This window comes from Gorilla gorilla, chromosome 6, assembly GCF_029281585.2.
Source record: "Gorilla gorilla gorilla isolate KB3781 chromosome 6, NHGRI_mGorGor1-v2.1_pri, whole genome shotgun sequence".
Lineage (NCBI taxonomy): Eukaryota > Metazoa > Chordata > Mammalia > Primates > Hominidae > Gorilla > Gorilla gorilla.
The window spans coordinates 139,472,559-139,497,159 of NC_073230.2; the positions used below are offsets into that span (position 1 = coordinate 139,472,559).

A 24,601-nucleotide genomic window follows, 5' to 3' on the forward strand; every position below is an offset into this window, starting at 1 on the left:
ACCAGCCTGGGCAACCTAGCGAGACCCCCCGCCCCCCCAACCTCCACAAAAAATAAAAAATTAGCTGGGTGTGGTGGCATGCACTTGTAATCCCAGCTAATTGAGAGGCTGAGGTGGGAAGAACCGTTGAGCCCAGAAGTTTGCAGGTGCAGTGAGCCATGATGGCACCACTGCACTCCAACCTGGACAACAAAGTGAGACCCTGTCTCTTAAAAGAAAAAAAAAGGATGAGGCTCTATGTATGTATTGTTACATTTTGTATGTATTTGTTACATTATTACATTATATTATTTACATAAACTTATAAACATGTAAGTTTATAAGACAAGGTAAAATGGTGTTTCAGTCTTTACAGAAAGAGGACCTAAAAGATTTGATAACACCCTCTTCAAGTTATCTTTTAGAAAATGCTTCCCTTCAATCTATAGAACGAGATTATAACTCTCTTCTCAAAACCCATTTTAACTGCTTAGTTTGAGTGAGTAGGAAGCTGATCACCTTTTGTTTAATGAAGACTGATAAGAGAAGAAATATTGTTAGCATGACAATTTATCACTTTATAAAATTGGATCACTAGACTTTGATGGTAGAATTGCTTAATTTAAAATAAACTGTGCTTCCCGACAGCAGGAACCACCTTGTTTGGCATTCAATCCCCAATAGCGTTAACAGTACCTGACACATAGATGCCTAATAAATACCTGTTGAGTGAATGCTCTCTACTTTTATTAGTGAATTCATAAATGTTATGATCTGTATGTTGTAGGCTTGCTGAAAATACCCTGTGCAAGTTATTTTGAATTCCCAGAGTTGAGTAAGTCTTAAGAAAGCTGAAGTCAATGAATGAATGTCAATTGCACAAGGGCAAGGATTGCTTTGTTTTGTTCACCATTTAACCCCCACTGCTTGGCCAAGTGCACAGCACATAGTAATAATATTGGTATTAATATCAATAATAATAAATGCCTGGCCAGGTGCAGTGGCTCATACCTGTAATATCAATACTCTGGGAGGCTGAGGTGGGACGATTGCTTGAGCTCAGGATTTCAAGACCAGCCTGGGCAACACAGCGAGACCCCAGTCTCTATAAAAAAACAATTTTAGGCTGGGTGTGGTGGCTCATGCCTGTAATCCCAGCACTTTGGGAGGTTGAGGTGGGCAGATCGCTTGAAGTCAGGAATTTGAGATTAGCTTGGCCAATATGGCAAAACCCCGTCTCTACTAAAAATACAGAAATTAGCTGGGCAGTGGTGCATGCCTGTAATCCCAGCTACTCGGGAGGCTGAGGCATGAGAATTGCTTAAAACCAGGAGGTGGAGGTTGCAGTGAGCCAAGATTGTGCCACTGCACTCCAGCCTGGGTGACAGAGGGAGACTCCGTCTCAAAAAAAAAAAAAAAAAGGAAATATATTAAAAAATAATAAATGCTTGTTAAATGGAGACAAGAAAGTTGTTGGTTTTTTTTTTTTGTACTTTCAAGTATGGGAAGAGATTTACATTTTGTTTGTAGATACACATTCTTACAAATCTATGGGTGAAGACACTTAAAATTCTTAAGTAAAAACATAAAGCTAAAAGACAATTTTGGAAAATATTGCAACTTAAAAATTAAAGTATTGATATGAAAATAAGTATTAATAACCTTGAGGGGTTAAAATAATAAAAAGGGTTAAAGAAAAAGACAAACATTTCAAAAGAAAAATAGGCAATTCCACTAAGAAGAAACACAAATCAATACATGTATGAAAGATACTGATCCTCTAAGTGATTTCTTGTTCATTAAGGAGAAATGAAGATATTTTTCTCTCATCAGATTGGCAAAGAATAAAAAGACTGATGACTCCAGTGTTAACATGTAGTGCTGGTGGAGCAGAAACTGGCACCACCTTCCCAGAGGGCAAATTTGGCAATATAAATCAAAATTATAAATGTATGGTGTCTTTGATCCAGAAAACCCACATGGAAGAATTTACTTTATAAAAATATTTGGGGCCGGGCGCGGTGGCTCACGCTTGTAATCCCAGCACTTTGGGAGGCCGAGGCGGGCGGATCACGAGGTCAAGAGATCGAGACCATCCTGGCTAACACGGTGAAACCCCGTCTCTACTAAAAATACAAAAAAATTAGCCGGGCGTGATGGCGGGCGCCTGTAGTCCCAGCTACTCGGGAGGCTGAGGCAGGAGAATGGCGTGAACCCGGGAGGCGGAGCTTGCAGTGAGCCGAGATTGCGCCACTGCACTCCCGCCTGGGCCACAGAGCGAGACTTCGACTCAAAAAAAAAAAAAAAAAAAAAAAAAAAAAAAAAAAAAATTGGATGGATTCAAAAATATGTATGTACAAGATTGGAAAAGTAAAAAACAAAAAACCTAGATAATTACCAGTCTTGATGCTGATCCGACACATCCACACACTGGAACAACACGACACCATTAAGGGCTGTGTTGACATGGAAAAATGTTCACAACATACTAAGTGAAAGAAACTGGCTATAAGACGGAAATGTTATAAAACTGGATTGTGGTGATGGTTGCACAATTCTGTAAACTTAACTCAAAGTCATTGAGTTGTGCACTTAAAATGGGTGAATTTAATGGTATGTGATTTATACAATACAGTTGTTTTAAAAAAGAAGCTGGATACAAAATATTGAGTCTGGATCCCATCTTGTTTAAAAGACACACACACACACACACACACACACACACGCTTTCTCTCTTTCTCTCTCTCTTCCTGGAAGGATATATCCCCCAATAATAATAATGATTAACCTGGGTAGTGGTGGTGGTAGTTTTCCTTTTTATGCTTCTCAGCATTTCTCGCAATGAGCTTTTATAATCAGCTTTTATAATGGGCAGGGAGTGAAGGGAGCTATTTCAAACACAGTAGATAACCTGTGTGTAAAGTTACCTAACATCGGTGTATTATCAACATCAAACAGCTAAATGGCCATCTTAGTTTTTACTCAGATTCTTTTGATTTGTCTAAACTCATTTTTTTCTGCTCTGGTATAATGTTTCATCATCTTGCCCGGAACGCTGCAGTTTGTCTTTTCTTCAGAAAAATTCGCACTCCAAGATACAGCTGGAAGCAGCAGTGTTTCTACCAAAGGAAGAGATTACTCAGCTCATGCAGTTGGGGGCCATTCCCCATCCTACACCTTGTTGTAGCTTGATGAAAATTCCCAAAACCCCTTCCTGCTCACATTCAGCTCTTGTAGCTATCTTGGGAATTGATTATGCTAATGCCTATTCCCCAGGGCCTTTGAAAATCTTTATTTTCAAATGAACTCATCTTACTTTTTACTCAGACCATTACATATGGTTCTCTAATGGCCTGTGGGCCCAATATTGGTGATCTATGAGAATCCTTAGGGTAGCCTCTTGAATTAACACTCAGATATGCACAGCTAGCTTTCTGTCTTTGGCCTAAAGTTAAAATGGGAATGTCATTGAATACAATCCAGATATGACCTCACTGGTCCTTCATCCAGTGCAGGGCGATTCATCACCCTGGCAATTGTTTTGCAACGGCGAGTGGGATGAGGTGGATTTGAAGATGCACAGGGACTCTTGCTTTAAGGACTACAGCAACATCATTCTGTGAACACACCAAGACCCAGATGCTACTCAGATGAAGCTGATATGACTAACCGTAACATTCAAATTGGCCAAATCAAGGAGAAGCTCTCAGAAAAGCACAGAGCATGCATCGTCAAATCTAAAAAACTGTCAAAGGGTAATGAATTATTCCCCAAAGCTTTCAGGATCTGCATTAATTTGGCAACTCAAACACTGAGCATCATCCAACAACCTCAGAGACTGGGATTGCCAAATGTTTATTGCCAAACTAAAAGGAGAAAATGGAAAGTCTTCTGCTTAACCACAGTAGTGGTATCGGCTACATTTTTAGAAGAGTGCAGTAGAATAAGGGCTCTGCTGACAAGGACTGGGGCAAGGAGGTTTGCCTCTGCTTCCCCCGGGAACTCAGGCCTTTGGCCATCGCCATTTCATGCAACTTAACGTTTCAGCCGAAATCAGAAACATCACCACAAAGGAAAGAAAAGATCAGGCACAAATCATATCAGTATGGTTTATTGAATGAATGGCTCGACCTATCAGGAAAACAGCCTACTTTTTTTCCCCCTACAATATAATTAAAAGTTTGTAATTCTCATTCCTTAAGTGGTACTTTGCAAGGTGTCCATTAACAGACAAAATAACCTCGGAAGCCCTGGAGCACCTGTCTTCAAGATAAGACACCAGACACAGGCGGTGGAAATGTGGAAATACGCATTCCCCAGAGCAGATGTTTCAGTTCCTGAATTTCCATCGCCTTTTGTGCAGGCAAGCGGAGGAAAGTTTTCAAAAGAATCTCGGCTGACTAGGAGGGAAGGGAAGCCAATAGCCAAGGGAAAGGTACATTTTCACGGTAAGTTAGAGGCATCACCAAAGGAGAACACGGTTGTGCCCACCCAGAGTGAGAAGCATAGAGCGGAGTGGCTGAAAGAACACCCTCTGGAGCCACAGTTCTCAGGCTGGCTCCTGGCTTTTCAAACCCTTGGTCAGAGACTGAAGGCAAACCCGAGTCACTTCATTTCTACCCAAACCTCAGTCTCCTCATCTGAAAATGGGGGTGCCTGCCTCATCAGACTGTTGTGGAAATTAAATGGGTCGAAACATATAATGAAGAATCTAGGAGCAAAGTAAGCTCTCCACAAACATTGGCTAGTATTATTATTTTCTGGAAATCTTCAAGATTTGAAACAAAAGAGAAAACCCACTCTTAGATGGGGGTGGTGTGTGACCTTTGCGTGCTGAATTTGGGAGGATACTTTAAGCCTGGCAGAGACAGGGTAATAACATCCCCAACAGCTCTCTGGGTACTTCCTGTAGAGGGAGATCTAAAAACCTCAGGGTTTTGAATGCCTTGCCTACAAAGGCAGGATACACAAGGGGGGCAGAAGATAACGAGCTTTCTGGGTCTCCAGAATGACAGACTAGCACTGAGTGGCCACCACAGTGGGCATCACATCCAAACTTCAATCTTGACAGGTTCAATTCATTTATTCATGAACACTTATTAAGGGCCACTTTCACAGGGTTGGTGATTTTCACTCTCTGGGAGCTTATAGTCAAAATAATTGCAACAGGAAGACATATTGATATCCTTTAAAAGATGCAGCCCATCCGTCCACAGCATTTGAGAAGTGGCCTCTCTTTGCCTCACATTTTACCAGGTGCTTCAGGATGTTACACAGGTGAGAATTTGCTTCTGCATAGAACAAAGAGGATCAGCAACAGAGAGGGGGGCCACCAGGGGATCACAATGTGACAGACAGTTTCGAAAACACATAAAATCATGCACCGAATCCTGTTGTGCCTGAATTCAAGGCTGACAAATTTCCACCATTACATTTTTTATGTTGTAACTGACCTGTGTATCCATTTAAAGATGTCATAATAATAATTTCAATAATTATTGTAAATCTAGGAAAGTATTACTACCCAAATCTATTCTGAACATTTTGGAAGCACAATGTTATTTATTGCTTTTGCATGAAAAAATAATTGTTAGTGAAAAATTAATGGACCTGCATGTAAGTACTCAACATGCTCACATAATTAAACTGGTGAATTATATTCCACACATTTGTGGTGTTTCCTGGGGGAAAAAAAAGTATCGTGGGAGTTAAATCTTTGAAAGAATTGGGAAGAAAATAAACACACATTAAAGACACTGAGAACGTTTTAGAACTGGGGAAAGAAAGGTTCTTAATGATTATCTTCAGAGTAGAGCAAGAAGGTGGTCATGGATTTAAATCCAGGTGGACAGAAACTAATTATTCGCTCTAAAAAAGTCAGATAACATAAAAGGCAGAATCTATAGCCAATAAACAACATGACAGAAACCAAAACCAACACAAGAAAAATTACCTACGTATTTCTTCCTAGCCTAGGACTCTGATTTCACTTACAGTCCACAAGGGAATCAGAGAAAACACGGTTTTTGTTTTGTTCTGTTTTCTTGGTCGAGTAGCCTAAAGTCTTAAGAATTTTTGTATAATTTAAATAGCACCACAGGAAAAATCCCTGAGCAACTAATGAATGTTATTTGGTCTCTTTTCATTCGGATTTATAACAAGCCCAATATGATCGTGCTGGTCCTGGCTAACCACTAAAGGTTAAAAAAAAAAAAAAAAAAAGATAAAATGAATGCAGGCCATTTAAATCATTCCATACTTTTCAAGAGATTGAGCCTGACATTATTACAGCCCAGGGTGTTCCTTTTGTTTTCAAATAAGTAATGTAGCTTTCTCTTTTCTCTCTCGCTTTCTGCCTCTTTTCTTCTCTCTGCCCTCCCTTCTTCCCATTTCCTTGCTTCTTTCCTTCTTTTCTCCCTTTCTTAAACACAAACCCCTTTAAAGCATTTAAGGTATTATTTAAACTTTGGCCATCACTGCTGTTCAGGGTGCTGTAGTTGTACATCGATGAAGCACCTTCCGTCTCAGGGTTCACAAGCCCCAGACAAGGGCAGCTAGTCAACCCCTGAGACGCTGGCAGGAAGCCATGATCCAGTTGTTGAAGGTGGCTTCAGTCCCAGCCTGAGCAGGAAAAGAAATCCAGGCTTTCTGACTGGAGAGCTGAGGCCCCCTGCCCTAATTGGACTGATTTCCTGATTCATTTATTTTTTTAAAAAAATGCTTTCCTAGGCGGTGCAGCAAAAATCACACCAGTCTCCTGTGGCTCCCCCAAATCATCTCGACAGAAAAGAAGAGAGAAGTTGGCAGTTTTCAGCATATTAATAGCAAACGACAAATTAGTAACTATGTACTTTAATCTTCAACATTCATAATTGCACAAAGCATCACTGGTCATTTAAATAATACATGTCAATTAATCTAATGAAGAAACTGGCAAAGTAGAATGTTAAAAGCAATACCTCGAGCACGTAAAGAATGTTTGATATTAACACTTAACATGCAAAACGCAGATTAGAACAGCTCTTTTGAGCATGGTTATTTAAAATCCTTACCAACAGGGCAAAGCAAGCACTGTGGAGAAATACACATAAATATATTCAACCTGCCAGATCTCTCAGGTGAGTGCACACCAATTCTAACAGGTCTGGCTGACCTGGCTTTCCACATATATACAGTGGTTTCTAATACTTCAAAGTTGTCTGACGATGGGAACGCAGAATTGGAACAAGGAGGGAAGACCATTTACTTTCAAAATAGAATCCGGCAGGGAAGTCTCAACTCCTGACAAGTCACCTTTAAAACTGCGTAACCAGAACTTTGTTACAGAGAAAAATATTTTTTCCTTAAAAATGTATATGTGGCAAAAATGGCTGAAAATCTTGTCCATGCTAGGGGAAAGCTGAGTGTGGAAAAATGTGCATTTTTCTATCTATGCTGTAAAGAAAATACAAAGCCAGAGCATTTTGGCATTAGCAAAGGCTGAACTAAGTTCTCAGGCAATAAATTTATGGGGAAACATGACAGGCTCCTCATTAAAGCTATGTGTACGTTGGCTGAATTTTATACAAGATTCTTGAATCTTGTGGAAAATTGGGCATGGCTTGACATCTGAACAATGTCCCTGGTTTGTTTGATTTCTAAAGCATCGGAAAATGTTGCACTTTGGAAATCAAGTAGAGAAGAATAAACACACTCTAAAACAGAACTGGGCTGAATCTGAAAGTTATTTTTCCATATGTCTCTATGAGATATTTATTACGTTTATTTCTCATACAAACACAGCCCCCATGCTAGAAATACTGTGGTGCATTTTTTTTTTGTTGTTGTTGGTGGTGAGAAAATAGTACTGTTAAGGCAAATCTTACCCCGTAGCAGTTAAAAGCAGGACAGGCAATTTTCAGTTGGCTTTTCAGAAGCTGGTTGCCATGACAAAGAGCACAATTTATTCCTCAGTCCCTTATCACAGCTACGATCACAGACCATAAAAATTAACACTGCTCTTTTCCATCTGATTTCAGAGTTCCTCATCCTTACCTGAGGCCTTTTGTTCCCCCAATTAAACGGAATGAATGCCAGTCATTTAGCAATTCAATTAATGCTGATTCAAAATTCCGGCCAAAACCAGAATCTATAATCACAACTTCCTAATCACAGTTCAGCCATGAGAATGAAAAGTAAGCAGGAAATTGCACTAATTACTCAATTAGACTAATACTGTATTTCTAAGCAAGGGCTTACGAGGTTGTCCGCCCTGACAAAGGACTTCGGAGTCCTCTTCACCTTGTGTGTCCACAGTTGTCCAACCAAAGCTGGTATTTTCAACTGGCCATAATTTCTGTCCATCTAACATGGATGGACTGAAGCTGGGCAATGGGCGTCATAACTGATATACTGACCACAAGTGAGGGCCGCTTTGGTGGGCTTCAAGGGACACAGGCCGGTGTGGTGGCCAGGGCTTTCCCACGAGAGGCCCTCCTCCCCGGTGTGAAGACACCCACATGCACACCTTTCTGGCTCCAGGAAAATATCTAATAAGGGGGAGCATTCAGTGAGTGTACAGCTACTCTCCTCATCTTCAATTTCAGTGAGTACACAGGCACTGGCTTCCATACTCAAAACAGGGCCTGCAATATGCTGGGCAGAGAGCTCCTTGCTGAGTGAGCCTGCTGGGGTGGGGTCTGCAGGCGGCTGGAACCTAAGGCTCATCTGCACCCTTGGAAACAGCTTCTCACACCAAGACTGCCCGGAGAAGCCTTCATGAAGTCAAGAACAGTGAACGAAAAGGCGGCTGGGACAGGCACGTGGGCAGATGTGACTGAAGTATTTACAAAACAACAAAGAGAGACCCAACAAGCTGGACCTTATTAAAAAAAAAAACAAAAAAAAAAAACAACTAAAAACGTAGATACTTTTTTCCTATACAGTTTCACAAGACTTAAATACGCTGTAAACAACAGGGAGGAGACTAGAGCCTGTTACACCTCTGGTTTTTATGGTCACCTGTCAAAATCCTTCCTGAGGGGAGAGGAACTGGAGACAGGGAGAGGGAAGAGGGCCTATCCCATACGTATGTCATGGTCTTTCCTCTGCAGAAGTTTCTGGAAATGACCCAACTTGGGAAATGCTCAGGGGTTCTGAAAAGAGGAAAAACATTTATTTGCCTAAGTGAGACAAAGTCTTTACTTCCAGGGTTTGCCTTGCAGGTGGCCACTGCTGAGGGAGCGGGGGTTTGAGTGGCTGGCGGGGCCGCCACCTGGCAGATTCTGAGCGCTTCTGGCACCAGGCACCTTGGACTCTCTTCCGGAGGAGTTAGCTTGGTTCAGTCGGCCTGAAGGGAGCAAGAAAGAAGGAACAGAGCTGCAAGAATGATTCCAGGGACAATCTGCCAAGTACAGTTTTAAGCTAATGAAGTCCTAGCCTACAACCACTTTTATGCTAATGAAGTCCTATGCAGTATCTACTTTAGGCCAACGATGACCTACTCCTCATCCTTGAGATCAGCCTGAAGGTGGGGAGGGGGACAGAAATGAAGGGAAACCCAGATAGGTTTTTTTTCCCTTCCTCTCCATCATCCCCAACAAACCTAGTCTGTCCTCCACTACTTCCTTGGTAGAGAGGATGCAGACGAGGAGTGATTTGGGGAAAGAAAAGAGAAAGCAGTACGGTGAAACTAAGGTAGGAAGACAAACCACAGAGGCTCTCAGAGTGGAGAAGCAAAAGCTGCAGAAGGAATCGAAAACTTTCCAAGAAGGAATCTGAAGGTCTGATGCTTAACTCCTCAATTTTACCTGAGATATACTTTTTGATGAAGTCTCTACATTTTTGCCTGGGCGTGGTGGCTCATGCCTGTAATCCTAGCACTTTGGAAGGCTGAGGTGGGTGGATCACTTGTGGCCAGAAGTTCAAGACCAGCCTGGCCAACATGGTGAAACCCTGTCTCTACTTAAAATACAAAAAAAATTAGCCTGGCGTGGTGGCGGGCACCTGTAATCCCACCTACTCGGGAGGCTGATGTGGGAGAATTGCTTGAACCGGGTAGACGGAGGTTGCAGTGAGCCAAGATCATCCCATTGCATTCCAGCCTGGGTGACAGAGCAAGACTCTGTCTCAAAAAAAAAAAAAAAAAGTCGCTATGTTTTGATAAAGTCTCTCTTCAATGCGTAATTCTTGCCACTATCTGGGGTCACCTCCACTGCCTCCCCTCCCCAGCACCTGTAACATACCTCCCTAGTATTTTAAGAATCTAAATATAAGAGATGAAGGTTTTCATATGATGAGGTGATATTCAAAGCTGCAAACCAAACATTATCTTTAAAGGTCAAAAGATCTTACTAGGATGATCTGCAGGCCCTTGCTCCTCTTCCAGATAATATTCTATCTTTTTTAAGTCTTCTGGGGTAAATCTCCATTTATTCTCAGCTGGTAGGGGTGGCCCTTTGGGGCTGGATCGTTTCCGGGCAGACCCAGGAGGAAGGGCCTGCTGGCAAGATGCTGGCAGGGAACCAGTAATCAGTCCTTCCGGGAATTTCTGAGCTAAGACTTTTAGACCTAGGTTTGGAAAATCATCAGAAAAAGCTGCATTAATATGGCAAGGCCAGGCCAAAACCTGGAAAGAAGCCTGCATGTCTTCTAATCTCTGGTCATCAAGTTGAGGCCAACACAAGGACATGAAATCTTTCTTAACTATTTCATCATTAAGCAAATTATACCAGAAAATATCTGTTGTTACATGGGATTCTGAGAATTCCACAAGAAATCCTTTTGCTCGAGTCTTCAGCATTAGGGCTTTGTGACAGAGCCCTGAAGCAACATCAGGAATTAAAAACATGTGCTGATGAAGCTAAGGGAAGTTTTACATAACTCCTGACTCCTTTCAGCCAGCATGGCTTTTTCTCTTTCCAGAACACTGAATTCTGAGCACCAAGAGAGAAAAGGGGATGCAGGTGGGACTGAAGGATGATCAGCCTTTGAAGTCCCAAGCAGAGTATCACCTTGCTCACCTCCGGAAAGCATGAAGAGGTTTTCAAATCCACGCTCACACATGGTGGTGGCCGCCTGACTGGCCAGCCTTTCATCATCGTCATACAGAATGATGATCTTGCCATGGGCATTTTTCTAAGAGTCAGATGAGTTAAGGTTCCAAGGCACTGGGCTGATGTCCCAAGACTACGAGAAACCCCCAAGGAATAAAAGGTCAGGTCCACCTGTCTGAGTTTCCGGGAATGATGGACAAGTCCATTCCTACCATCACACCAGCAGGGACTGGATGGTTTCCCGTCATGGAAACCACACAAGCTGGTATTCATTTCTTTTGCAAACTGATGTTACCATGATCTAAAAGACAGTACTAGTTCCGGACTTTACATCCTTTAGCTCTCTTATCCCTATGACCCTGGAAAGTAAATATTACAATCCCCATTTTACAGATGAAGAAATAGAACAACTTCTATGCCTAATGTGTCCACTGAACCCTATTTATGACAGTAAAAATGTGGGAGCTGTCTAAAAAGTCCAAAATAAAGGAATAGTTTAGTAAATCATAGTAAATCTGAAGATATTACACAGCATCAAAAATGTGGTTTACAGAAGGCTTGCATCAGCATGGGGAAATACATCGGAATATGAACTGAAAAAAAAGCAGGATACTAAATTACATATATAGTAAGGTTTCAACTTTGTTAAAAAAAAACAAACACACAGAAGACAGTCTGGAATAAAATATACTAATAATGTAATAGAAGCCACTGCTCAACTGTGTGATTATAAGATATTTCAATTTTCCTTTTAATAATTTTTGGTATTTAAATTATTTTCTGCTTGTATAATTTTTATCAATGAAAAAATTAAAATTTTAAAGGAAAAAATTAAAATAGAAAAAAACCCTAAGTTCTGCTATGGAAAGTTTTCTGGGAGGAAAAAAACTCTCTTAGGACTAACTCTCAATGGATCCTAACTCTTAACCTAGTGTTTTTTGGCCCAGGGCAAGACGGTTTGAAAGCATCCGCCTAAAGAGTCAGGATTCTCGGCAATAGCTAGGAATCCAAATTCTAAAATATGCTCAGCCAAATAATATCAAAGGTCCTTCACAGCATTCTTACCAGGAGCGTGGTTCATGATAACTTTGATTCTTACAATCCTCATACCACCCAATTCCTTAAAATGCAACAAAGGATACATATTCAAGAATATCATTTGAATAAGGGTTCATTGTTCTAGACAGAGTTGCAATTGGGTAACTGTAAGCTGCAAAGAGAAGAAAAAGTTTAGGAAGTCTGTTGTTCTCTTAATACAACTTGGCCTCAATTCCCAGCTGGTTTAAAATCTAAGAGTTAAATACATCTTCAAAATCCATGAGCTGCTGGGCATGGTGGCTAACACCTGTAATCCCAGCACTTTGGGAGGCCAAGGTGGGTGGACCGCTTGAGTCCAGGAGTTTGAGACCAGCCCGGGCAACATGGTGAGGCCTCATCTCTATAAAAAATACAAAAACATTAGCCGGGTGTTGTGGCATATGCCTGTAGTCCCAGGTACTCGAGAGGCTGAGGTAGGAGGATCACTTGAGCCCAGGAAGGCAAGGCTGCAGTGAGCTGTGATCGCGCCACTACACTTCAGTCTTGGCAACAGAGCAAGGTATTGACAAAAAAAAAAAAAAAAAATCAACAAGCCATAAACCTAAACACTTCTGTGAAAGAAAAGAAAGAGCACTATGAACGAAGCATGAAGCTTCACTTCCCTGCTTCTGACAGCCATCTGTGAAAATCAGCAGCCTCTCAGAGTATTTTATGGTGGAGCCAACCCTATAGGATTCCATAATGGATCCAGCTAACATATGGTTTCCTCAACTGTCTACCATGGGCTGTGGTTCCAGCCTGCCTAGACTCAAGAGCAGGCTCTCTGTTCTTGAGAGTGAGGCACTTTAAAGCCTTCTCTCTCTTACCTCCAACAATGTGGCACTGCTGGTAAGAATCTCTATCACGCACATCTAGCAGCAGGAAGGGGCAGTCAGGATAAGGTTTGTCTTTGGTATGGGGCTCTGCTTTCTTCACTGGCCCTTTGTCTAGATCCAGCTCCCCAACACCACTGATGACACTGCAAGTGAAAAAGTAGGTCAGCAGAAACTAGTCAGAGGTTGGTGGCTTAAAGGTCGAACGTGTCTCTTCAGAATAGTGAGGTGAGTGCTCAATGTCTTTTCAAAGGACGCTTCAAAGGGAAAAGAAAATGGACGTGGTGTCTCAGTTCTGCCTCTGAATGCAGGATCCTGTGGATTTTCTCTTCTACTACACTGGACCCCACAGAGGAGACCCACATGTCCACACTCACCTTTAGACAATGCGTGTCAATGCATTACATGGCTGAGGGGGTAGGGACTGAAGGGCACATGCTGCCTCTAGCCACAAGGGCAGCATCAGAGGGAGAAAGAGGGGAACTGTGAATCCAGTAGAGTGAAAGAGGGAAGAATATGGTTGGTAGGACAGGAAAAAGGAAAGACATTTCTTTCTACATGTAAGTAATATAAAGTAACAATAATGTTTTATATATTTCATATACGTAGTCAGTGACATATCTGCTATGGTATTGAGTCTTAATACTTACATAGCTCTCTGTACTTACTCCAGTTTTGTAGGTTACAACATTGAGGTTGACGAGGCTTTAGATTTGGTGGCATTCATAGAATGAGGCAGAGGAAGAGCTGGGATTAAAATGAGGAAGCTAACCACTACCACTAACAGTTCTAATTCTAAGGTCATTCAATCACTGAAACTGGTCACCATCTTAATATTATAGGGAAAATGTGGTAAAAACATGAATCAAAGTAATAACAAGACTAGGTGTTATGAACAAAATGGCAAGCAGTGAAATATCCTTACTGGAATAAGAAGATGGTTACTTTCTTAGGAAACATTAAGACTCATATGCTAAATCACAGATTAGTATGTAGCATAGCTCCTTTCCCATAACAGCAAATCAAATTCTGCATTTAAATCCAATAAACACTATAACTCTATGCTATATAGTGCATATTTTGTTGAACCAAAGGAGAAGAACATCTGTTTGATAAGAAACTGCATCCTCAGTGGAAGTCCTGTTGGCCTATCTCTTCTTGAGTGCAATTTTAGAGTCCTCTCGCAAAAGTAACTATAATAATATAAAGCTAAAAGAATAATAATAATGGTGGGATGATGATAGCAATTCTTTCTCTGGTAGAACTAATTTCTCCAGAACTATTTTATCAGTCAAAGGGATGGATATCTGCTGAAAAATCAGTACTGCCCTATAATCAACAGTTAATATTAGTGAGAAAGTACTACATGGACTAAAGTCCATGTAATCCTTGGAATAAGGAGGCCCATGCCTTAGAAGAAGGAGCAGAAAAATAAAATAAAAAGAAGGAACAGCCACATTCAGCTTTAGAATAAACACCAAGTACTGCTTTTTCCTTTGCACCTACTCAGTATCAGAGCACTATGTGTGGCACTGTCACTTCCGGACAGGGTATTATAAGCTGCAGCAGTTGGAAAAGGGGGAAAAATCATACTCTCTGAATCAAAAGATAGTATTTGTAAAGCTAATTCCTCATAACAAACTTATATGTAGGAGGGAGAAGAATGGAACGAGAAATGAAAATTAAACTCTCCTATTAATATATTCTCACATTAACTCAGTAAGAATGCAGTGAAAAAGATTCAGGAGGTAGCATTTATATAAAGATAAAGTAGAAGGCTGGGATTAAAATGTGAGACTTTACTCCTGCCAGTTCTGTTTCTAAGGCAAGGAAAAAAAAAAGATCCCTGAAATTGGCCTCTAGATTAATATAAAGGCAAAATGCAGTGAAAATATGAATCAGCTTCGAGTACCTCTGAAGAGTTGAGCGGCTGGAGTCCCCTGCTCCTGCGTTGTTTATGAACTGCTCAGGGCTCGGCGACTGCTCACCTGGATTTCCTTTCCCATTGGTCCTGGCAGTGGTTTCAGCATCAGGGTCTGAAGCTGCAGAATCATTGTCTAATGTTTACAAATGAAGAAATAATTAGATTGAACCTCAGGATTTGTATTTACTTATTAGTTCCACTGACAAAATAAGTCAAGAAAAGGAAATCTTATCATCATTATTAAATTGTTGTGGAAGTGCTAACGTACAAGTTCCCAAAGTGTAGTGGACCCCAAACATCCCCAAGGCCCTTTCAGGGGATCTGCAAGGTAAAAACTATTTTCATAAGATGTTACTTGTCTTCTTTACTGTGTTTATATTTGCACTGATGGTACAAAAGAAATGGTGGATAAAGCTGCTAGCACCTTAGTAAGAATCAGGGCTGTGGCACCAAGCTTTATTAGCAATCATTGTATTATTCACCATCACGCATGCATTCACAGTAAATAAGTATGGCAGTCACACTAAAAGAAGGTCCCTGTTAAAGCAGTAACAGTTACTATTCTTATTAAATCTCACCTTGAAGTAAGTACATGCTTTTTTTAATGTTCTGTGTGATGAAGTGAGGAGTCCACATACATCACGTTTGCTACATACCAAATTACCAGGGTTATCTCAAGGAAAAGTATTAGTGTGATTGCTGAGTTGCAGGCTGAACCAGTAACTTTTGCTATGCACACCATTTTTGCTTGGAAGAAAAACTGACAGAAAAACTATGGTTAGTTAGACTTGTATATTTGGCAGACATTTTCTCAAAAGTGAACTAAATAAGCCTGTTTGTTATTTCAGGGAACACTACTGATGGCATTGTTGCCAATGATTATATTTTAAGCCAAACTCAGAATTTTGGAAACTATATTTGCCATCAGGAACTGAAGTATGGGGAGCTGCTTCCCCATGCTTACAGACCTTTTTGGTAAGATAGATAGTGAGAATAATATATGTGATTTTTTTTGACAGTTGTATAATAAAATGTATTAACCTTTGGGAAGATCTTCATAACTCAGTGAACCAATATTCCCTAAATGGCCAGTGCATGATGTTATACAATCATGCATGGGTAAAAGATTCAAAGTATAAGACAGTTACACTGAAAGTGCCTGATTTTAATCTAACAGTATAAAAGATTCATTGATATGATTTCAGATTCTACATTACAGCTAATCCTTAAGAAACTAGCAGTTGTCAAGTTTTATCTGAAAGGGCTATTAAAATATTTCTCCCTTTTCCACCTACAGGTTTGTGTGAGCTGGATTTTCTTCACACACTTTAACACAAACAGCACATCACGACAGACACTGCAGAAGCAGAGAGGAAAATCAGCAATCCTTTAATTAAACCAGACACTAAAGAGATTTACAAAATATGTAAAACAACGACGTTCTCAGCAAAATTTTGTTTTGGAAATAATGCTATTTTTCATAAAAACATGTTATGTATGTTTGTAATGGGTTTAGTATGGTTATTTTTAAGTGAAATAATAAATAAACACTGTTTCAGTTCCCAGTTTAAATTTTTAATACACTAAATATTAATAGACATAAAGCACATAAACCAAAGCTCTTTGGGATCTTCAATAATTTTTAATAGAGTGGAGGAAGAGAACAAAATGTTTGAGAATTTGCTGTTCTAACCAATACAATAAAGTTTTTAAAAAAAATAATAATAACAGGGCGGGCATGGTGGCTCACACCTGTAATCCCAGCACTTTGGGAGGCTGAGGCGGGTGGATCACTTGAGGTCAGGAGTTCGAGACCAGCCTGGCCAACATGGCAAAACCCCATCTCTACTAAAAATATAAAAATTAGCCAGGTGTGGTGGCAGGCACCTGTAATCCCAGCTACTCAGGAGGCTGAGGCAGGAGAATCACTTGAACCTGGGAGGTGGAGGTTGCAGTGAGCTGAGATCGTGCCACTGCACTGCAGCCTGGGCAACAGAGCAGGACTCCATCTCAAAAAAATAAATAAATAAAAATAAAAATAACAAGTCTAATTATTAAAGAGGATATTAAATTTATTTTGCATATGACATGATAACGTACCTAGAAATTTTAAGAGAATAATATGAGAATAAGTGCAATAAATATGTGGTTAGATAAAAGAAATGCTAAAATATTTGTCCTATACACCAATTAAAATATAACAGGAAAAAAAATCTCATATACAGTAACAACTGCAGCTATAAAATGTACTCTCCGGTGGGGGGACGGGGGAGGGAAAGCATTAGGAGATATACCTAATGTAAATGACAGGTTAATGGGTGCAGCACACCAACATGGCACATGTATACATATGTAACAAACCTGCACATTGTGCACATGTACCCTAGAACTTAAAGTATAATAAAAAAAAGTATATAAAAAAATATATATATACTCTCCAAGAAATGATCCTAAACTGAATGTAAATAACCTATAAAAATGTATAAATCCTTTATAGGACTTACAAAAATTTTACTTAGAGGCCTTAAAGAAGACCTCAATGAAGAGAGTGACACACTCTGCATGTTCCTGATTGGGCAAGTAAAACTAAAATGTTAATCCCTCCCAAATTTAACTTTTGTTCTTAATGCTAATCCCAAAGGGATTTTTTTAAAACTTAAAAGGATTTAAAAAATAACAAGAGTAAACACACACACACACACACACACACACTCAGATCCTTTTTTCCTATTCAGTTTCACAAGACTTCAATATTCTGGAAGCAATATATACCCATGGGTTTTTGATGTCTTGGTTTTTGATATGTATGAGGAAATAGGAAAATATATGTATATACATACATAATTAGGGGTGATTTGGAGACCTGCCTTATCAAATAGTAACATATGTTAAAAAGGTAAATGATCAAAATAGTACAGCACTACAACCAGAACAATGGAATATAATAGAAAACATGGAAAAGAATATAAATAAAAAGTCAATACATCCATATCACAAATCAGTGGGTAAAGGGAGAACTACTGAGTATATGGTGCTAGGAATATTTCTCAACTATCTGGAAAAATCTAATTCAGATAATCACCTCGTGTCATATATCAAAATACATAACAGATGGTTTAAATGCAAACAAACAAGCCAATATATTGTTACAAAATGTAGGTAAATAATTTACCAACACTGAATTTTATGAGTCTAAAGCAATAAAAGAAAACAATAGTACAGGCTAATAGATTTGATTATGTAAAAATTCAACCTCATATATATCAAAAACCAACACAAAAAAATTAAAAGGTGAATAACAAATTAGGAAAAAGATCTGTAATGCATATGAATTAAGAAGGTTAATATACTTAATTTATAGATTTAAAAAATTAGCTCTTTAATATAATGTGAAAAGAGTAAAAATGCAATAGGATCATGTGCACGAGGTAAAAATGCAAGTAAGATTAAATTGTTAACATGGAAAGGAAGTCTTTCCCCCACCGAAGACATGCAGGCCCTCCTGCCTCCTTCCCCAAGGGAAGTATCAGTATATTAAACACTTTCACGTATTTATGTCTCATTCCAGAAATAAAACATTTACACGTGCTTGCATATATTTTACTTCTTCCCCCTTTTACAAATCCAGGAGAATTCTATTCATATTATTTTATACTTTGGGTTTTTGTTTTATTGTTGTTTTATTTTTACTTAATATAGCCTGGAAATTGTTCCAACTAATCAAGATTTTTTCTCATCCATTGTCAAGTTAATATTGTTCTCCGTTGTACAAAGATATCATAATTATTCAGAACTCTCACAAACCAATAAGAAAAAGATGAACATCCTATTAGAAAGAAAGGAAAAAGAGCACACAAACTCCTTAAAAGAAGAAATATGTATTTATGACCAGTAAACACACACACAGAGCATAATCTTACTATCAAATAAATAAAAAACTATTAGATACTATTTTTCATCTATTGAACTGGAAAATATTTACAGAAATGATAATTATTCAGCTTTGGCTAGGATGAGGAAAAACAGGTCTTCTCATTCACTCTTGGTGGGAATGCAAACAGGTAGAACCATGCTGGAGAGAATGTGGCAATCAGCACTGGGTGTCTAAAATGGTTCCACCCTTTGACCCTCTGCAGCAATTTATCTTCAGGGAATAATCAGAATCATACAAACATTTACATATATACATTGCAGCATTATTTTATAAAGGTGAAAAATCAGAAAAAACTGTAATGCCCAACAAGAGAATAATTAAATTATGGTATATCCAAAGGACAGATATTAGATGACAACACAATCTTTACAGTCATGCTTTTGAAGCCTATTTAGTGACATGGGAAAGTATGAATGAAAAAGTGATAATTGAAAACAGCACAATACAAAATTATATACAAAGAATATAGATTTAATTGGGGTGAGGGGTTAGAGAGGAGGAAAGCGGACCAAAACATAAACAGTGATTATTAGTTATTTTTCTTCTTTATATACTTTTTACGGTTTCCTAACTTACTAGAAATACACTTTTAAGTTAGGAAAAAGCGATAAACATTATAAAAGGAGATTTTTATTTATCCCTTCAAAGATAGCCAATATGCATACAGATACAATCTGTTCCCCAGGCACTCCTGAGTGAGTTATTATCTGTGTAGAGCACTAGAAAAACACTAATATTACTCACACATTATGGTGTCCTACTTTACAAGAGCCTACTTTGCTGTGCAAATTTATCTCAGAAGAGAAAATTGCATGTGCCCATATGTTCTGGTGCTGCAATCTCAACAATGAATTAAAGGACCAAATCTAGGTGCTTATATAACCCAGTTAAAATTGGAGTACTTGTATGAGGAGACTCAATTATCTCTGCTACAAGGAGCTCTTATTTCTCTGCTTTGTGAGAGGCATCTGTCAAAGATAAATTCCTGTCGTTTTCAGATTCTCTTTATCCTCCCTAACAAAAAACAGTCCAGGGAAATGACAGTTGAGTTGCACAAACCCAGTGTTCAGACTTCCTGAGAAACTTGTCTTGAAATCAGAAGTCAAATTCCTGACCTACATCAACCTTAACAAAACACATTCCTCTTCAATAAACAGCCACACACTGATTGCTGGGTACTTCAGGATAAAATAAAGACCTTAACTCTCTGTATTCTTTTCATGAGAGTACAACTAGGAGGTTTTATTTTCAACTTGGTATTTAAGAAAGGAGAAATGGAGCCTACCTGTCTTTCTAGCCTTATCTCCTACCCAGCGCCTACTCGTCCCTTAGACCACAGCCAGATTGGATGACTCGATTCCCCAAACATGCCTGGTGTGCTGTCCTCTCCATGCCTTTCACAGGCTGCTCCTCAGCCTGCAACAGCCTCATCTTTAACTTGTACCTGTTGAGATTCTACCCCACTTCAAGGCCCAGTTCCAGTGCCTTGAGGAAGCCTACCTCGGTCTTCTTCCTTTTTTTTTTTTTTTTTTTTGAGACAGAGTCTCGCTCTGTTGCCCAGGCTGGAGTGCAATGGCGCAGTCTCAGCTCACCGCAACCTCCGCCTCCTGGGTTCAAGCGATTCTCCTGCCTCAGCCTCCTGAGTAGCTGGGATTACAGGTGCACACCACCATGCCCGGCTAATTTTTCTATTTTTTTTTAGTGGAGACAGGGTTTCACCATGTTGGACAGGCTGGTCTTGAACTCCTGACCTCGTGATCTGCCCGCCTTGGCCTCCCAAAGTGCTGGGATTATGGGGGTGAGGCACTGGGCGTGAGGCACCGTGCCTGGCCACCTACCTTGGTCTTCTAACTGGAAGTGTCTTTCCTTCCTTGGAACTCTCCCACAACATCCTGCATCTTTCCTGAAGGCACTTTTCAGTCCCTTAAGGGTACAATGAAGGCAGCAAGAAGACACTGGATGCTACTGGGCACACTTAGATTTGTAACTCAGGTCCCTTCCTTACTAGCTGTATCACTTTGAGGAGGCAGCTTAACCTCTGCAGCTTGGGCCTCTCATCTGTAAAGTGTACCTTCCTTCCAGAGTTTTTAAGAAGCTTAAGTAAGAAAATTCATGTGAATTCACCTTGCAATATACAGCCAACAAATGATGGTTTCCTTCCATTCCTCCATTTTAAAATTCTGCCACCTTAGTAATTCTGTGGTACTGTTATCATTCAGCCCACCCAACACACATACACGTGTGCACATGCACACATGTGACTGTCAATTTCATGTAAGCAGAGCTGTGCTTTGTTCATCTCTGCAGTCTCACAGCACTTAATGTGTAGGTACACAGAATGCTAAAAATATTTGTTGAAAAAAGTAATTAGTATATTAAACACATCTAAAACATTTAAAACTGTAAGTGTTAGAGTCAGAAAACCAGATGGCTTTTTAAAATAAGAATTAACAACTAAAGTATCAGGTAGCACTTCCCTGAGAGTAACAATCTAATTACAAATAGACACATCAAAGTCCCAGTCCCTGGGAACAGACAGCAAATGTGTACAGGGTGAGTGTTTCAGTCAAATGGTCAGCCTGTTATTTTCCCCACACCCTCAATTCTCATTACCTTCCAGCCTTTGAATCTCCTCAGCTGTCACTTCCAGTGTTTGATCAGAGAGGGAAGCAACTTGGATGATCTGATAGAAAAAAGAATGAAATGTGTGGATGTTTGTTTGTTTTTAAACAGAGGCAATTTTGTCTTTTACAAAAGACGAGGGAACAACAAACATCAAAGATCTCTTGTTTTAAGAAGCTGTCAGTGTCCTCAACTGAACGCTGAATCTCAGGCCTCCTTCCTTTTGTGTTGGTAATATACTGCAGATGATCATTTCAGAAGAAAAGCACACTTAGAACACTACATAAACTTAGAATGCTAAGAGGAAAATTTAGGACAAGAAACATGAATAAGAGTTTAAAACCACATCTGTATATATCGTGGTCCAAGCACTACACATTATTTCTTGAAAATGCAGTACTGACCTAGCATAACATAGAATGGTATCAGCAATTATCCACGCAATGAAGAAGTAAATGTAATAACAAATATACTGATTACAGTGTTTTATACTCCTATATAGTATTCATTTTTAAAGCACTTTTCACAACTTAGCTCACAAGACCCAAGATTCAACTTGAGTTATGCCAGTGGAACTCTTGCTTGGGAGCTGGAAAGACACCTTCTCCATAATTTTCAAATAAAAGAAGAAAGTGACTTGCCCAAAATAACAAAACAGCTCTGGTAGGATGATTTGGAAAAGATCAGTCCAAGAAAAGGGGAAATCACTTGGTTTCCAGAGAAAAACGTTGAAACAATCCAGGATCCAGAATTTTAGATTCTAAATATTAAGTTAAATGTATAAGGAAAAAAACCCCTAATCACAAGTTTAATGAATTAAAAGTGGGGCAAACATTTACTTTATAGAATTCTTATCAAAGAAGAGAGAAACATTTCTCACCATCTTCATGTGAACACACACACCACATACCAATTAATCTTCCCATAGCTGAACGACATACAAAGAATCAGAAGAAACTCCTCTGCAAACTTACCCTAGAGTTGAATTTAGAAATACATAAAGTGGCACAAATTAGACGGTCTTTACTCCAGTGGAAAGATCAAGAAACTTACCAGCTGGGCAAAAGTTGTAACTTTTAGTCTCTTGAAAAGCTCATCTTTTTTGTATCTATAATCTGAAAAATATGGTGAGACAAGTATTTATCTATTTTGCTTTTTTAGAGCTATTCTTTCTAGTTGTCAAGTTACGTGGTCTTTCAAGTTATTTATATGCTTTTACATCTATTATCTCATTTGAGCCTCATGATATCATCAAAATTAGGTGTGGCAGGTAGTAGTATCATCTGTTCAGTTTGTTTCCCTTTGCTTTGTCATTAGGAAGCTTAAAGTTGAATTTATAAGCTACCTTTGGTCTAGTGACTACCCCTTGCCTTTATTTTATTAGTCTACCATTTTCCTTTAACTAAGCTGTCTCTACTTCGACCACATTGTACTCCATGCATTTTTGTAAGCCGCCTCAAATCCTTTTCAGAGTAAAGCAGGGAAGAAATGTCCGTGTTTTACAAATGAGGACAGAGACTCAGAGAGGCTGAGCTGCCCCAGCTCAAACAGCTGGTGAGACATTCATGCCCCACTATTCTGACTCCAGCTTAAAAAGAAAGCAATATTATTCCTGCCATTACACACTATGCTGGAGCCACAGGACGACATTTCTAAGTGTATGCTGGGCACACAGCTGTGATTGGTTCTGATCATCTCTCAGCTTCTCTCCAACTTCACTCCAGTAAAAATTAACCCACTTAGTTTCGCAAGATGAAAAAGTTCTGCAGTTCTGTTGTACAACAGTATGAAAATACTTAATGCCACTGACCTGTACACTTAAAAACCATTACGATGGTAGGTGTTATGTGTTCTTGTTTTTGTTGTTTACTACCATTTTATTTTATTTATTTTTATTTCTCTGTCGCCCAGGCTGGAGTGCAGTGGTGTGATCTCGGCTCTCTGCCACCTCCGCCTCTGAGGTTCGAGGGATTCTCCTGCCTCAGCCTCCCGAGTAGCTGGGATTACAGTTGTCCACCACCATGCCTGGCTAATTTGTGTATTTTAGTAGAGACGGGGTTTCACCATGTTGGCCAGGCTGGTTTCGAACTCCTGGCCTCAAGTGATCCACCCACCTCAACCTCCCAAAGTGCTGGGATTACAGGCGTGAGCCAAAGCGTCCGGCCCCACCATTTAAAAAAATAAAATAAAACCAACTTGGGCCAGGTTTGGTGGCTCATGCCTGTAATCCCAACACTCCAACTAATAATACAACTAATAATACAAAATACAACTAATAATACAAATCCCAACTAATAATACAAAAATTAGTTGGGCATGGTGGTGCACACCTGTAATCCCAACTACTCCAGAGGCTGAGGCATGAGAATCAATCGAACCTGGGAGGTGGAGATTGCAGTGAGCCAAGATTGCACTACCACATTCCAGCCTGGGTGAGAGTGAAACTGTGTCTCAAAAAAAACAAAAACAAAAAAACACCTTAAAACATCAATATTTATTCAGTGCTGTCTTTACAGTTCTGAGCTGTAACTCACATATAGGTACTTCTGCACTTGTGTTAATAATTCTTCCCATCACATTAAACAGTTATTAAAAACTAAGCCAGTTGCACTTTATCTATTATCTGTTCCATAGATACGCGTTAAAGGTTAGCTTCCTTAAACTGTTTTGAAGATGACAGTCAAATTCTGAATGGTTTTCAGTGTTGAACTCTGCCCACCCTCATGCTTTCCTCCTCACCTAGGTTTTTATATTGGTACCCATGACTCTTTAAATGCTGCCTCATTATTTCAGAATTATTAAAGGTTAGCTGGTTAATTGCTATGGCCTTCACACCATAAATGTCTCATAAACCAAGACTCCTAGCAACAAAGGAAAGGATTAAAAGTATTTAAGATTATTTACCTGGTGTAACTAATCACTTTCATGGATTTTCCAAAAACCAGCACAGACCTTAAGACTCAGAGTCGGGAAATGATACTACTTTAAAAACTAGCCTTCTGTAAATATATCAAGGCTTTTTAAAAATAGGGAATTAAACTTCTCTGTTCTAAAATGTCTTAAAGAGAGCAATTTGGCTAATAACAGACCATTACTTCTAGGAAATGTTTAGAGATGCTGCTTCTGGATACAACAAGGTAACAAACCTATATGCAGTGGAACTTCTAAAACCTGCCGGGATGCAGACCCAAATAGGCCG

At 39.5% G+C, this 24,601-nt stretch overlaps 1 protein-coding gene across 4 annotated transcripts in view; it reads right to left on the reverse strand.

The window, feature by feature from the left end:
• Positions 1-6,815: 6,815 nt before the first annotated feature.
• The window catches only part of CEP41 (centrosomal protein 41), a 44,663-nt gene continuing 26,877 nt past the window's right edge, over positions 6,816-24,601 (reverse strand). For 2 of the 4 annotated variants that reach the window (XM_004046218.5, XM_019031673.4), the window contains 8 exons: positions 22,456-22,517; positions 21,394-21,463; positions 14,835-14,979; positions 12,917-13,068; positions 12,155-12,222; positions 10,980-11,094; positions 10,312-10,527; positions 6,816-9,307 (listed from right to left, as the gene is read on the reverse strand). In XM_004046218.5, the coding sequence (XP_004046266.1) occupies positions 9,159-9,307; positions 10,312-10,527; positions 10,980-11,094; positions 12,155-12,222; positions 12,917-13,068; positions 14,835-14,979; positions 21,394-21,463; positions 22,456-22,517 (977 nt within the window). In that variant the 3' untranslated portion in view covers positions 6,816-9,158. The remainder of the gene's footprint in view (positions 9,308-10,311; positions 10,528-10,979; positions 11,095-12,154; positions 12,223-12,916; positions 13,069-14,834; positions 14,980-21,393; positions 21,464-22,455; positions 22,518-24,601) is intronic. The other 2 variants (XM_004046219.5, XM_019031676.4) reach the window with 1 other exon arrangement.